At 40.7% G+C, this 16,443-nt stretch overlaps 1 protein-coding gene across 1 annotated transcript; it reads right to left on the bottom strand.

The window, feature by feature from the left end:
- Nucleotides 1–2,612: 2,612 nt before the first annotated feature.
- On the bottom strand, nucleotides 2,613–13,413 carry LOC116619196 (putative histone-lysine N-methyltransferase PRDM6). Its single transcript, XM_032383712.2, has 5 exons — nucleotides 13,225–13,413; nucleotides 10,623–10,821; nucleotides 6,177–6,457; nucleotides 4,981–5,239; nucleotides 2,613–3,815 (listed from the first exon to the last, which is right to left on the bottom strand). The coding sequence occupies exons 1-5, from the start codon at nucleotides 13,240–13,242 to the stop codon at nucleotides 2,692–2,694; spliced, it is 1,881 nt and encodes a 626-aa protein (XP_032239603.1). The 5' UTR covers nucleotides 13,243–13,413; the 3' UTR covers nucleotides 2,613–2,691.
- Between the last annotated feature and the right edge of the window lie 3,030 nt (nucleotides 13,414–16,443).

Here is a 16,443-nt window from a genome sequence, read left to right as displayed (position 1 = left end):
GCGCAGTACTAACAAGACCACTATTTTATTTCCAAATATGAACGACACACTTCCCCTACAGATAATGTTCAGAGACTTCTATACGAGAGCCACACTCTATAACCCCCCCCCCCCTCCCCACCCCGTATCCTCCTGGAATTTCAAAGGCCAAAAATGAAGTGCTTGTTTCGAATCCAGGGTTTTGACGAAATGAAGCCCTGTTCAGGACAGCCGGAGAGGGTGGGTAAAATGTACGCCATTTATGACAGACAGCTTTGAAAAAGATACCACACACAGACCACCATGTTTAATCACACAACTGAGGGACCAAATATAAAAAAAATTGATGGGAGGCAGATCTATGTACTCTTGCTCCCAGGGGTGGAGCACAGTCCACGCATTGTCACCAGTTTACATCCGGAGGTCCGACGGAAACCTCAACCGTTAAAAGACAAAAGAATCTATTAAAATCCGAGATATTAAACACGCCATCCGCTCTAAATTATCAATCACATCCTCACACAAACTTCCAATAAACACACTGCTTTCAATATTTTGTGACAAAACGGCTTTAACAAGCCACTAAAAGAGAAGCAACAATATGAAACAGTTGTCGCAAAATAGAAATAAATTTATTTCCCAGGTCACTCATTATTAAGAGCATCGAATGAGTCTGATCACAGTTTGTGTCACAGTCCAGATGCAGAAGTCAAGTGCTATGTTTTCAATTGAATAAAATACTTTTTGCATTATGTCAAATATACCTATACACCCTGGAATTATCGGTATTCCGTTCGCGGTATACCTCATCGTGAAAAATGTTAGGGTATTTATGTATATAGACCCTTATCGTGTGGTCAGCTAATACTACATTTCATGCAAACGCAGATAAATGGTCACTATCATACAAGTTTTAGAAGAATCATATATCTCTTGAATTCTTCTGTTCCTTTAGAGAACATGGAATAGTATCCATTGCATTGTTGCCCTTAATTAATAGGCGGGTCTTGCATTTTCTCGTACATACTTAAATTATATGTAAGAAAATTGTACAAACCGCACCCATTAACTTAGGAAAAACAAGCTTCACCATTAAAGGTGTCAAAATTTGAAGTCAATCCAATTTACTATTTATTGTGTTTAATTGATACGATTTATGCAATCTTAATTGCCACATGATACTTATATGGCACCTGCGTCGTACATTTAAATGGCTTCCTTGCTATCAAGCACTCAAATGGTTTCCAATCTATTAATAGCTTCACTAAACAAAAATGGCTCCAATGTAAGCTTACACTCAAATGGCTTCCATGTAATCTTACACTTTAATGGCTTCCATGTCATTCTACACTGAAATTAATTATGCTTAAAGGTTTTATCTTCGGCCTGTGAGTTAGGTCTGCATATGTGCATAAATGCATTCGTAAAAAAATGTTTATTCTAAATAAACGAGACAAAGACGTTAAATTCTTAAGAACACGAAATATTGCATCGAATATATGTGAAAACATCTTTGTTTGTTCAAAATCACTTTACTTTTGGTTTTTGTTTTATCGTTGTTTTTCGTTATAATGTTCGCAATCCTGCATTCAATTGGATTCCTATTACAATTTGTTGCAATCGAATGGCTTCCAACGTTATTTCATTATTCCCCCCCCCCCCCCACCCCCCGTAGACCGGGAGGGAAAAAAGAATATTCAAAGATAATCCAATTATATGTATTAGCTTGCTAACCTAGGGTCGATACATTTCTTCTTTTTCTATTTTTTTTTTTCAAGAAATAAGCATGTTGTCAATCATCAATGTATGGTTGTTTTCTTAATGAATACCAGGTTAGAAGCAAAATTGACTAAGGTTATTTTCGCCTTTTCATTGCGAAATGCTAAGTGCCTGAAATGCAGGTTTTCGAAACTGCATAACAGTTGATCTCGTTTTAATAATCAAAAAACGTTTTCGGCTTAACTCGATTGAGCGCAGAAAGCCCAATGCACTTGGTGGTATACCTCTACTAAGCTCCGCCGGCTATCGTTTTCAACACAATACCCATTCATTTTTGTAATGTGTGGTGTAAGCCTCATCTACCTAACAATTTTTAGTTGACAATTTTTATTTTCTTGTGTAGATGGAGCAAATTCGGCAATTTTTATGTGGCAACTATAGTTGCTCAAAAGCTAGCAGGTTTGCTTTTTCTCGGCAATTAAAAATTGTCACAAATTGCTGGTGTAGATGCCAACAAATAGTTGTCAACTAACAATTGTCAACTAAAAATTGTTAGCGTAGATGGGGCTTTAGACTGAGTTATAACCTGCACTTTGTGGTATGCCTGTGGTGTTTGCTAAGCTTTGACGACTTTAATTTCAACCCACCATTCTACCTTGCCAGGTCCGTACCCAGGGGGGTGCAGGGGGCGCGAACGCACCCCCCACAACGGCCGAAAGTCTACTTTTGGTTCTCAATAGACGTGCTATTTGTAGACAAAACTCAAAATCATAAGCTAGATCACTCTGGTATGTAGCCATCTCCTACAATAAACGTCCCGTGGAGATACTGCAAAGGCATAAAAAATCCCTTTTGTTCTTTCGAAGGTGGTTAGATTTTTATCAGAGAACTCCCTCCCTCCCTCCCCCCCCCCGGAAAAATTAGGTCCACTTTTTCAGATTTCGCACCCCCCCCTGGGTACGGGCCTGCTTGCATTGTGAGATTTAGACTGGACTATAACCGGCACTCTGTTGGACACCTTTGATGTCTACTAAGCTGTGATGGCTGGGAGAAGTGTTTGCCGCACTTGTAGCAGTTGAATGGCTTCTCCCCCGTGTGCGTGCGAATGTGATTGTTTAAAGTTGTGATTCCCGCGAAGGTGCGCGAGCAGAATCCGCACTTGAATGGCTTCTCGTTGGTATGCTGTACCACGTGCGTCCGGAGTTCGTTCGAGAGCGCGAATGATTCAGAGCAATGTCCACACGTAAAGGGACGATTAGCCATCCCAGGACAAACGTGGATTTGAAGTAGAGCTCTCTGTGCGAATGCTTTCTTACATTGTCCACACTTCCATAACGTCACTTCGCCATTACTGCCGTACTCAACGATGCCCTCCTCATCCGTATACTCGTCGCTCAGATCACTAAATTCCTTCAGTCTTTTCTCTAAGGCCAACTTGTCTTCCCGACTGATATGTGGCGTCACTTGGTTCGACATGTGGATAGGTAAAGTTGCACTTTTGACCGGCGCTTCGTGAGTATTTTGCAATTGTCTCAACTCCTTCAAAGGCGTCATGTTGCCCTCTCGTGTGAACAGGTAAGGGCTTGTAGGAGGGTGGGCGGAGCTAAGAATGGATTGATTGGCATGTCGAGACTGAGTCACAGATGTCAAAGATTGCGTGTGTCGCCCATTGAGGTGTAGAGGGTAGGGCTTTGAAGATTGCTGAAAATGCTCCTTGTGCGAGTGGCTCACGGTTGGCGAATGCGTGACCTTCACCGGAAGCGACTGCGTGACTTTAACCGTAAATGAAGACGCGACTTGAACTGGAACTGACTGCGCGATCTTTACGGAATTTATCTGCGTTACGACGTTCGATAATCCAGATGACGTGGTTCTAAGTGGCATTTGATTGACAGGTATCATAGTGTGTTGCGTGACACCCTGTTGTGTGACCGAATGTGACGATGTGCTCGGTGACTGATGTTTTGTATCCGGCTGTTGCGTGACGTGTTCTGGTGTCACGTGGTTGGATTGTGTTACATGCGGCTGTGGCGTCTTGTTTTGTGATTGGCTGCTGATGGCGGCTGCTGCCACGCGCTGGTTATGGTACGCCAACAGGTCGAACAGTAGAGGGTTGCCTGTTGGGAGAAAGCATCATTGCAGCCAAAGCTAGGAAGGAAACGGAAACAACGCACGGAGTTACAATACAGAGAGAGCTGCTGGCATTTACCATCTCAAAACAAACACGTGCTAATGGTTAGTAATAATTTTATGCAGATGATGGTGGTAGTGAGTGATGCTGCCCCGTGTTGATGGTGATGATGATGATGATGATGATGATGATGATGATGATGGTGATGATGATGGTGATGATGATGATGATGATGATGATGGTGATGATGATGATGATGATGATGGTGATGATGATGGTGATGATGATGATGATGATGATGATGATGGTGATGATGATGATGATGATGGTAATGATGGTGGTGATGATGATGGTGATGATGATGATGGTGATGGTGATGATGATGATGATGGTGATGATGATGATGAAAATGAGAATGATGATAAAGATGATGATGATATTGATGATTATGATTATGGTGATGATGTTAACGATGGCCTTGATGATGTTGATGATGACGGCAATGATTGTGATAGTGATGGTGCCGATGGAAGTGAAAAGGTGTTTATGATGATGGTGGTGGTTGTGGTTTTGATACACGTGGTTGTTACGGAAGTCGTGTGATAAAAATCATCTCTGCCGATAAAGCTTGCATAATAGCGTAAAGCTGTAATAGCGTAGATGTCATGCAAAGTGCAAAAACAAGCACGACAAATGATAATAAGTGAAGTAATACAAAATAATAATGATGATGACGATTATGATGCTGATGATGATGATGGGGGTAGTGATAATAATCATTATTATGATGATGATAGTGGTGATGGTAATGATGATTTTGATTATGATTGTGGTGGTGGTGATAATGATAGTAGTAGTAGTGATAATGATTATTACGATGATAGTTATAGTACTGATGGTGGTGATGGTGATGATGATGGTGATGGTGATAGTGATGGTGTTGGTGTTAGTGGTGATGATGGTGATGGTGATGATGATAGTGATGGTGATGATGATAGTGATGGTGATGGGGATGATTGTGGTGGTGGTAATGGTGATGATGATTATGATGATAATGGTGATGATGATGGTGAAGATGATGAAGAAAATGATGATGGTGAAGATGATGAAGAAAATGATGATGGTGATAACAAGCTAGCCTGGCAACTCACCATTAGGGTCCACGATCGCCATGTCCTGCATGTTCAGCGGTATTCCCATGTACTGCTGGTACTTATCGTCGTACCAGACCAGTAATTCCTGGCCAACGGCAATGTCCCTGAACGCCCTGTAGTAGATGCTGCCACAGTATTGGAACGCGTAAAGATTTTGCTCGTCACGGTAGCGCGCGCAGCGGATAAACCGCATCCAACTGGACGTATTCTCGTCACGCGCGTCCAGGTAGCACACCAGCTTGCCTTCCTGGAAAATCTGGAAAAGAGGAGGGAAGTAAGTGCTTTTATTAGGGAAGTTAATGATCGGTAATTAATTGCGTCCGGTAATCTTGAGAAACCTATTGCTCCAAATTCGAAGAACAATGGGTTGATAATAAACCAATAGGGGGTCTTGCTCTAGGAGATCGAGTGATCTTTTTGGGTGGCATATTCAAAACAAACTAATCAAACACCAGAGAACGACGAAAAAATTAAATCTTTAAATGGAACTAAACCCTTTCTGAAAAAAAGAATTCTGGCTTTTTTCGTAAGCGCTAAATACGTTGCATTTTGTTGCTGTTATTTTGCGCTAAAAGCCTGAGCGCGCGCTAGTTTGCCACCCAAACAGTCACGTGATCTTTTAGTCCCCTATCACCACACCAGTGTGGCGTTCAGTTGCGAGTGTCGGGTAAGTGCTTTTATAAGGGATTTATTAGCAAATGATTGGTATTGACGTGACTGGTGTACTAAAGACTGGTGTTTTCAGCCGCGTACCCAGGATTGGCTGGGGGAATGGTGCGCAGTCATAGGTATTATATAGAAGAAGATTTTGAAGATGAAATGACCATTTTTCGACCTCCAAGGGGGGGGGGGGAGCGCATCCCCCTGAGACCAATAGGCCATTCCAGCTATAAGCATGCCTGCGCACTCACCATGGGAACCTACCTCAACTACCGGCATGCAGCGCGCGCTTCGTTCGATGTAAGCTTAAAAAAAGCGCGCGCTGCATTCTGGTAGTTGAAGTAGGTTTCTTTGGTTATGCGCGCGCAATCTTATAGCTGGAATGGCCTATTGTCCCCTCCTACCTCCATTCAAGGATTGTACACCTTTCCTTTGAAAAATCCTTAACTCGTTTCTTCTTCGACTCGTAGTAGGATACCAGCCAGCCTGGAAATAGTCAAGGCGCATCCATGGACATAAAGTTCTTCCCTTACCTCCCACATATAAGTGGTATCGGAATCGCTCGTGACTTCTTCGGGTTTGATTCGTCGTCCTTCGTAGGGTCCAATCCATGTCCCGACCGGAATATGCTGCTTCGCGCTTACGCCATAACCCGCCCCAGAAACGCTCGATCGACAAAGCTGAACTTCATCCGGAAATGACGACACTGCATACGTCATTTGTATGCTCGGGTATGTTGCTCTCCTAGGGAAAACCGCTGGTCCGTGATGTGGACACTCACGCTTTGGCTCCCCTCGACAAATTTCACAAACGGCTGAAAAAAAAAATGAATAGACAGGTTTATAAATTGTTTTCTCCATGTGCTTCGTGGTGGTTATGCATCGTTAAAAGCCGGATATGTTTGGGTTTGAATATTGTAGCTTATCCTTTCTTGGGCTTTCTTGAGCTCCCCCGGCGGGTGTCGCAACCATACGACTGTCTTCGACCACGCTCGTTTTATTTTTACACCCGCAATAGACAAGACCTATCAAAGTATATGACTAATCTTTTATATAACTCGTGGCTTCAAATTAAGGGGGGAAATCGGAACATTCCAGCAATTGAAATATAATTAACGTAATTGATAATAAAGCGCTCCGCAGAGAACGCAAAAAAAAAAAAACCACAACGACATTCTATGCCATGACTTTCAAATTTAAATTCGCGCATATAGTTATAAAACAAAAAGGAACGTATTTGTTTTTTTTTTAGAAGGGGGAGGGGGGGTCTGCAGACCTTCTCAAGACATACCACAGGAAGCCCGAGTAATGGTGTAACATGCGCAGCGAAAATTGCCATCCCGGATGGCATTTTAACATGCTAAATAAAACAAACCGCAAAGCCAAGAATAGCGCGCAAAAATGTTTGCAATGCTAACTATTTGACTAGGAAATTTAACACATAAAAGGGTCAAACCTTACGGATCACTTTAGCAAAAAACTGGAGTGTCTCCTTTAGGGCATTTTAAACCGAGAAAATGAATGATTTCACCAACCAGACACTTTTCATCCTCGTTTTTTTTTCTTACGAAAAATCACTGGAAATAAGCTTACACTTTTTTTTGCATAGTATACTACACGACTACACACTGCCTTCACGCATGAATATGGCGAGGTATTTGGGGTCTTGTTTCAGGAGACAACGAGGAATGCACCGTTGCGTGTCTCAGCACCAAGCGATGAAAACTCGAGTTAATTGACCGTCAATGGATTTACAGTATCTTGTCGGAAGTGGTTGGAGTATTTGTAGAAAAGGTCATACACAGGTGAGCACGTCCAATTGGTATACTGATCTGGGGTCTGGAAGATATTAAACGTTTTTATGACATTTTTAAAACCTGTTTTGGCGCGCCATCATGGCTTGCCGTTGGAGAACTGATCTCGCAATTTTCGCCTTTTTTTCTTCATATAAAAAAGGCTTTAAATAACAGCATAGATCAATTTTATGATCAATGATATCAGTTAAACTGATTTGATTACATATTTTTTTGTCTTCCTTTAATTAAAAAATCAGAAGGATCGCCTTTAATAATATTACAATGAGTCATTATAAACAAAATTTAATTATAAGCGGCTTACCAAACAAAGATATTATTGAAACATGAAACACAGCCAGGGGCATTTCCTAAAATGCGCAGCGACACATATTTGTGAACTTCCGCTGAATATAAAAACAAATGGAAAGAGAGCGATATTTTTAAAAAAATGCCGGTGCATATTATTGACCGGTCATTTTGAGAGACTTACATTTTGAGAGACTTAATTGCGCACGGCGAAGAACACTTGTTCTGCGCACCTATAACGCATAACGCATAGGTAATCATTTGAGGGCGTTGCAAGCGTATTGTTAACGACGATATATGGCGGCTTATTCACTCTGAGGAGAGCTCGTTTAAATGCACAATTAAGAATATCCAGGCAAATACTATGAGTAGAGAAATTTGTCGTGGACCTGGTTAGAAAAAAAATACAAACGCACTGTCTTGATCATACAAAGGGAAGTGAAATTCTAATATTACAAACAACACCACATAGTATCTAAAAAATAGTTCTTTTGTTTTATTATGTGTTTAAATTCTAACAAATTAGAGCTTTCGCAAACTAAAAAATAATTTTAACAGTTTCGCATCCTACGCATTTCAGCGATGAACAAATATCACCTCGTAGATTTCGTCTGGCTTTGCGTCAGCCACCCGTGCATTTCTCAATGTCCTTATTTGGTCATGGCAATTTTGCAGCCCTGCGTTCCTGATGTCATAAAGGCATTTTTTTGTTGGCACAAAGATAAATTTAATGTTCTATATCTCTAGGTCGGGAAAAGAAGGCTTTTAATTTAGAAGATATGTATCTTATCATTCCGGTTTTACTAGTAATGGTTTTATAAGATAACTAGTTAATTTGAATACTATGGATATTATTTTCGCAATCAGAACGTAGACAAAAGATATCTTAGAATGGGGATTTTATCTGGTCGCGCAATTAAGTACATAAAACCTTTAAACGTAAATTTCTAGGTTAAATAATATAATATGTTTCTATTTTGGCACGAGATAACACAAATAAACCTATATTGTAACGTTTTTTGCCAAGTTATTGCCCCGGTTAAGATATGGGACTGAAAACTATCGAACTGTGGAAAAAATAAGGGCAGTCTAAAATAGAAAAAAAGCCATAAGGGTGTTCCCCTTTGCTATATGGGCTTGAATGATCTTTTTTAGTTTACAACAGGGGCTTTATCGCAACTTTAGTTGTTTCTCGTGTCGCTGGCAGTGGTGCATCTGTTGGCTAAGTTACAAATCGGGGATAACGATGAGAGTTATTTATACTATTGAGAGAGTCCACGATAGCTCCCCAAAATCCCGTTACCCCGAACATTTTGCCGCTGTCTCGTTATCGGGAGTAATTTTCTTTACACAGTACTTCATAAAATAAACATTAAATAAGCGCAAAAATCCAGGCATGCAATGCAGACACAGGATTTAGCGTCAATTTTTATGGCACATGAATTCGTAACTTCTTTAAATAGGTGTGTATTTATAACATGTTAAACATTTTAAAAATACGCGAGATAGCTTTATACCTAGTCTCGCTTGTGTCCTTCCCGGATTCCTATACCCGATAGGGACAAACCCTAAATCCCTCTTTCCAAACAGAAGCTTAACTCGCTCCGTCTCTTTTGCATATATACTTCGTATCACACTGTTCCGTAATATTCCGAAACATCTCTAAACCAAGAAAATAAACAAGAACTCGCGTTTCCCGTTTCTTATCGGTCGTTATCAGTGTATTTTTGTCCCCCTTTCCTGTGTTTGTTTTGCGAGACTGTATGTGAACTAAATCTGAAGAAAACTACGTCAAGAAGAAGATGGATAGCACACTCAGACTTCCGGAGAAATATAAACGTTGCGACATGTTTTTTTTAATACCTGCTTCCTGTTACGAATGTAGTGCCGACACCAAAAATAACCGAAGTAAGATTCCTGTTCAGATAAGCTCGAATTTAATTGTTTGTAATTTGCTTGGAATTTTAATAAAAAGGAAATTGTTAATTGCCCATTGCCGAAAAAAATCTCAAAGATAAAATGACCAACGCCTATTGATCAACAAACATAATGTTTTTTATCCAAAGGAATTATTTGTTTCGAATAAATTCATCCATGTGCTATTTATGATTGTTAACAGTTTACTTTGCCTTCTGCACAAAATGTTTACGATTTTATAAAATGTTTTTTTTTATAGTTGTGACGAGCAAATGTCGGGAAGCTGGTGGTATCAGTGCTTCCTGTCGCCAAGTCGGTTATCTCTTCTTTCGGTTCGTTAACCGTGAAATCTTTCAAGAGTTTTGACTACTAAATCGCGATAACAAAATTACTAGGTCAAAGGACAAATAAATAAAGGACAAGCGTTTCGAGTTAAGCATCCGAAAAAAAAAGAGAGAAAGAAATCATGGAAATTATTCTTAGATTTGATTACTTGCTCTTTCATGTCATTCACAAGGAATTTATTTTGCTTACCTTGCTCCCTTGCCTCCCCTCCCTTATCTGTCGGGCTCCCCCTCCCTTCCTTTTCTGCTTCATGTAATTAATCTTGCTTAACTTACTCACCTTGCCTCCCCTCCCTTATCTGTCGGGCTTTTCTCCCCCCCCCCCCATTCCTTTTCTGCTTCATATAATTAATCTTGCTTAACTTACTCACCTTGCCTCCCCTCCCTTATCTGTCGGGCTTTTCTCCCCCCCCCCCCCCCATTCCTTTTTTTGCTTCATATAATTAATCTTGCTTAACTTACTCACCTTGCCTCCCCTCCCTTATCTGTCGGGCTTTTCTCCCACCCCCCCCCCCATTCCTTTTTTTGCTTCATATAATTCATCTTGCTTACCTTCCCCTTGCCTCCCCTCCTTATCTGTCGGGCTTTTCTGGCCTCCGTTTCCTTCCCTCCCTTACCTGTTTCTTTGAGCTTGTCGGGGCTCAGTGTCAGTTTGACGTCATCCACCTTGACAACCTCGACGTCTCGTCTTCGGTACAGAGCATTGAACAGGTCCCCGTAGCTAAAGGAGTACCGTGCGGGGGAGGGGTTGGGAACTCTTGTCGTCGTTGTTGACGATGCGTTGGAGTGTAATGGCTGACTGAGGGACTTGCAAGGCTACCGGGGAAAAAAATATTAAAAAATAATCAACAGTGGAAAAATCTTCAGGCCCGCACTCCCCCATCGACCCAAAAGGCGGTCTAAAAGTTGTCAAAGTTAACACCTTTTTGATATGATGTCTTTAACTGAGCACTCGCCTCTATGCAAACCTGGCTACGCTTTTCAACGTGGGATGCAGTTGAACCAATTATATAACCAATGGATCGAAATCGAATAAAGGGAATGGAGGGATACCACTAGAGAGAAAAAGAAAATCTTAAAGGAGATTCAGTTTTCGATGCATCTTGATTCACAAATTGTAATACATTGAAATGCGAATTATTATATTCAGAAAATCGTAGTGGTATCGTAGAAATTCATACGCAAAAAATGTTATATTAAAGAAGGCCAATCACGCCTCCATGTTTTGCTCCCGCTCAGTGGCGAGCAACACAAAGCATCCATTTCCATCGGCTAATTCAAGCAAGAACCAAGATATTTTCAATCAAATATCGTCAATAACATACCAGACTTCATTCGTACAATGTTATTTTGAAGTTTGCTTGCGAATAAATAGCCGATTTTTTAAAGTCCACCCAAAACATGCTTAACGTTGATTTCGTATTGCATAAAAATGAACCTGGTCTGGTCTTTCTTATACAACACAATAAGCACTAGGGGATTCTATCCCAACAAGAATAGTGAATAGTAGGAAGACAAAATGCGGGACGTATTTGGCTGTTCATTTACAAAAATGATGGGCATCACACATTTTCGGCTTCGTTACGCTACTTATTTTACGTCATATATAGAAAACAACTAATTTGTCTTTCTAATTCAAAAGAATCCATACATTAGAGTTGCAGTAAAGAAAAAAAAATAAATAAACAAGCCTTGATGTATTTTGGGATATCTGAAAGGATATGTCAGTTAATTAAAGGTCCTTAGTGAATAATGTATTGACGTCGAAATCTGACACTTTAGAATGCGTAATTACGTGTTTTATTACCAAATCCCCAGCTTTGTTTTATAATAAAACAATATTTTCTTATCAGAACCCAACAATTTTAAATAGTATCTTTTTAAAAAAAACATTGAATATTAATTTTGCATCTATATACAAATAAATATCGTTTGTACAACCCAAGGAAGTGTTTGTGAAGCCACGTTTGCTATCAGGACGATTTAACAACATTTTACTGCAAAATATATTTTTTTCAAAGCAAACTTATTGAACCTTCCAACCAAAAATACTTTAGTCTTGCACTTGTGTAGTAGCTAAAATTATAAATCCTAGCGCGCAATAAGAGAAAACTCAACGCTAGAACGGCCCCACGGTGCGACTACACGTAGCACTTTTTTTCTCTCCTACAACGAAGCGTAATTTCGCAATTTCTAGAATCTATGGCAAGAATCAGCACGGGGAAAGAACTATGTCTGTAGTGAAACAAAATTCTTGTATTTGATATGTTTCATACATTAATGTTTTTAGTATGACTTTTTTTGGTTAAACGCCTTTTTAACACATCTATGGTTGTCTTTCACGTTACGTTCTTAGCCGTTCTTTAGGAATGAAAACATAAAAAGCTTGTTGAAAAAAACTGTTTTATTTTTAAAAAGGAACCGGTGTTTTAAGATGGCTAAGGATAAACGTCCATATGCTATTGTTAAACCTTTCTTGTAATCCACGACACAAGTATTTCCTTGTGTCTCCAACGCTGAATGCAAACAAGTAGAAAATAATATTTAGAATTAATACCTTAACCCCGAACCAACCGAACAACTTTTTCAAGAGAACACTTTTAGTTAAAAATGGAGCCATTATGCAATAATAAAATTCTTCCTCGAACAAATATTTTCAGCCGATGATTTAAAGAGAGTAAATATTTGTACAGGTTAGACAAAGCTACCGTCAAAGGCATCATTTCAGCGTGTCAGCTTTTCCATCATTGCATCCTTACGCCGCAGATCTTGTTTGAGTTGTACATCAATGTTTATAATACCCTAGCGGCTCTGTTATGTCCGGAAATGTCTGAGATCTCCAGGATACTGGAAAAGTGGTAGCTAAAGTTTGAATGTTGTTAGGTCCAGGTTGAGACACGTTAAATACTTGAATATATCTATCTGATTGAAGAACAACAATATTTCCGGCTTTGCAATTGATTGTTTCGGCTGTTGTGTCTGTACCGAGTAAGTTTTCGTGGGAGAGCTAGATGAAGGGGTGGAACACTAACCGGGCAGTCTCTTGTTGACAACCGTCCGTAAAATAGCACAATCAATACTAAGTAAAATCAATAAAAGTTAACAAGAGCTTCCATGTTAACTTACAATTATTGCAAATTTAAATCCCTAACAGAAACTTTACCAGATTTTAAACAGTGTGAGCGTGATACAAAGCCTTAGATATATGGATATACTTACTGAGAATTCCACTTCCATGCTGTTTCTATATCAATGAATTTTGGCGATGAATCTAGTTAAGTATAACAAAAGTAGGGAGTCCTTAATTTTGTAGTAGGGACCGGAGTCGCGCGCTGAATATACGCTCAGGCCACCACACTATCCGCTATATTCGGTCATACCAGTTCATCGCGCACACAACTATCTATTAATCTTATGTCAGTCAAAGGCTCGTGATGTCAAAACTCTTGACAGTTGATCAAATTTCGGGCTCTCTGCCAACAAATCTGAGCTGCAGGGACGGAAAATCGATACAAGAGTGCATTCCTCAAGTGTCTGTACAACGGTATTATATTAAATGCCACACAAAACGCTTTCTTTGTCGCGATGGAAGCTCTATGGCACCAGAATTGGATGGGACGCAAAGCAGGGAAATTAAAAAATGCTTGAAATTTTTAGCTCGCTGAACAGATTTGCTTAATATACGCGGAAATAAAGCAAGAATAATGGGCATTGTTGTGGAAGGTTTCAAAATGCACCAGTATCTCTTTGTGGCAGATTTTGCAGAGAGCGCGTGCTAATTTTGTGTGATCGATAACTTGATTGCGTCTGGATATAAGTCTGATGTTTATCGCGAGAATATCGCGTCCAAACTGCGTGCAGATCGCAATCGTGTCTCGAGATAGGATCGCGTTATCGCGGCTAGCGCGCTGACCCAGCACCTCGGTGCATTCTTTCCGGGTATTGAACTTATCGTAGGAGATAAAAAGCGTTTATCTGCTGAGAGCTGCTCGCTGAATTAACCATCATTAGATGCTGACGGACTCTGTGAATCAGAATATGGGATTTTAGGGCCATTCTTCGGTTACAAAAGCACTCTAATAAAATTGCGTATCTGTGCTCGGTGAACCATGACATGGCGATCTGCCTTAGGTCTTCGTTTTACTCTCAGGAAACTACGAGTATAACAAAGACACCGCTTGCAAATAAACCTAGACCTCGTGCGGGGATATCCAATGGTGTCACCCCGCGTGAAAAAACATTGGGTATTGACTCTGTTCACGCAACAAAAACAAGGACAAGTTAGCTTCCTGTTATCAGGGAAATCTCTTCTCCTGATAAGCGAAACTCCTGATTGGAGCTTGCCTGATCAACAACGAAATTAAATGTTACAAGATCGTTCTACTGATCACGTTTTATTTTCTGCAATGTCGTACCGAAATAGCAGCCAAGGTACTCAGGAGCTCCTGTAATGGGATTTCTACGAGTCATCATAACTGTGTAACGTCAGGGATATGTTCCCTATAAAAAAAGAAAATTATCCAAAGATTTAAAGAGGGGGGGGGGGGGGGGGTCAAGAAAAGTCCCTAAATATTAATTTACCGCAACATGTGTTTGCCTCGGATATGATCAAATCTCAAAATGACCTTCTTAAGGCTCGCCTACAAAGACGGCCTCATAATAGGGAACAGGAATTTCTCCAAAAATACCCAGCGATGATTGCTAAAATGTCATAAACCTTTACGAGCCACTCGAGGAATTCTCAAGACACGGCATTCCTGGGCGTAGAGGGTCTTCCCTCATGCCACATGTCGGCGATACTTGACAGAGTGCAACGTACAATGAGAAGAGTTTATGACAGGAGTCGTCACATGACGTGTGGAGGCGTGTCACTAAAAGGCGTGCAATGGAGGTTGTGTCGTTTGCTCGGCAACCACTAGACCCGGGGGGGGGGGGGGGGGGGAAGGGGGGGGGGGGGGGGTTCGATAAAAACAGACGGGGGTGCTCCACAGCAAAATCAATTATAACCCTAAGGGATAGCACTAAGGGCGTGGTCAACAACAATTCTTACCCCTAAGAGATAGCACATTTTTTGTGGTCGAAGGAATTTTTAACCCTTAGAGAGATAGCATTAAAAAAACAATGCTGGTTTTAATTTGCTGACGGATCCTATATTGTTATGTTACCGACAATAAAGTCGAAAGTATCAACCGATCAGTTGACTTGTGATTTATTGTAAAATACGTTTCGAGCGATTGGGCGACCATTTAGCGTAAGACACCCTAAAAGATAGCAGAATCGGAAAAATACTCCTCCCCTGGCGTGAAAACCCCAAGAAGATAGCAGAATCGAAAAAATCCTAAAACACACCCTAAGAGATAGCAGTTGGTAAGAATTTTATACTCTAAAAGATAGGTCGAGCACCCCCGTCTACTTTTCTGGAGAGTCCCCCCCACCCCATCCCCCACCCCATCCCCCACCCCCCGGGCACTATATCAATATTTGGGTGACCTTCAAACCCGCTCGGTCAATCTCTGGGAGGCCTGGTTCTAAGGGCTTTTCAAGATTAGTGAGATGAAAATTTAACCAAGCTGTCAGGTTTTTTTGGACAAATTCTTGCCACGAGTCTCAAATTGACAGGAATCAGCATTTTTCACCATATTTTCTGGAGACCAGAGAGCGGGAAAACTTTAGCTCTTCTAAATATGGGCATCAATGACCATATAAGGCAATGCAAACGAAGGACACTATCCCTGGGGTATATGTTTGATATACCGTTTTCACGATGTTGCGCGCGCGTCCAGCCACAGACTGGCGGGCCATCTTGCCATAGCTGATCCAAAATGATGCGGACACAGAATAATTTTACTCTAGCTCCACAACACTGCAAAAGAAGCACTCTGGCAGCTTTTTCTATAGCTTCGCCTGTAGACTCGACTTTGTACGCCATTTTAGATCAGCTGTATCCCGCGAGTCTGTGACATTTTGGATGCGCGAGCAACATCGTGAAAATGGATGCTTTGTGTGACTGGGTAAATGTTAGGGAGCGTGATTGTTTTAATAGTATTAGCCACTATTGCTTGAATACTCGCCTTCTTTAAAAGGATTCTTTATTTTACATCTTTTAATGAATTTATGCCGATGTGTTAATACAGTTTGCCGATTTTAACCATGCCTTTGTCGCTTAAATACCCTGGGTACCAGAGGCTCCGACCACTCCTTTGTGTATTGTTTACAAATGAAAATACATCGGTTCATTTACAGGAAAACCACCTAAGATTAACGTCTAATATCTTATTAACGGTATTTTTTTACAGTATCTCAGTTACTTGCATGGATTAGCCGATGGAAATGGATTCTTTGAGTTCTTGGAGTCGGTGCGGGAACGTAACATGGCGACGTGACTGACTAAGGGAATCAGATTTCGCCCAGACCTGGCGCAAGAGTTTACGTGAGTGT

This window comes from Nematostella vectensis, chromosome 5 (genome assembly GCF_932526225.1).
Source record: "Nematostella vectensis chromosome 5, jaNemVect1.1, whole genome shotgun sequence".
Classification (NCBI taxonomy): domain Eukaryota; kingdom Metazoa; phylum Cnidaria; class Anthozoa; order Actiniaria; family Edwardsiidae; genus Nematostella; species Nematostella vectensis.
This window is presented reverse-complemented; position numbering and strand designations above follow the sequence as displayed.

What these genes read in the sequence shown, in the direction of transcription:
- LOC116619196 (XM_032383712.2), bottom strand. An exon ending in CGACAAGCTCAAAGAAACAG is followed by an intron (nt 6,458 to 10,622) that starts GTAAGGGAGGGA and finishes TTTTTTTTTCAG; the next exon opens with CCGTTTGTGAAATTTGTCGA. An exon ending in ATACCACTTATATGTGGGAG is followed by an intron (nt 5,240 to 6,176) that starts GTAAGGGAAGAA and finishes CCTCTTTTCCAG; the next exon opens with ATTTTCCAGGAAGGCAAGCT.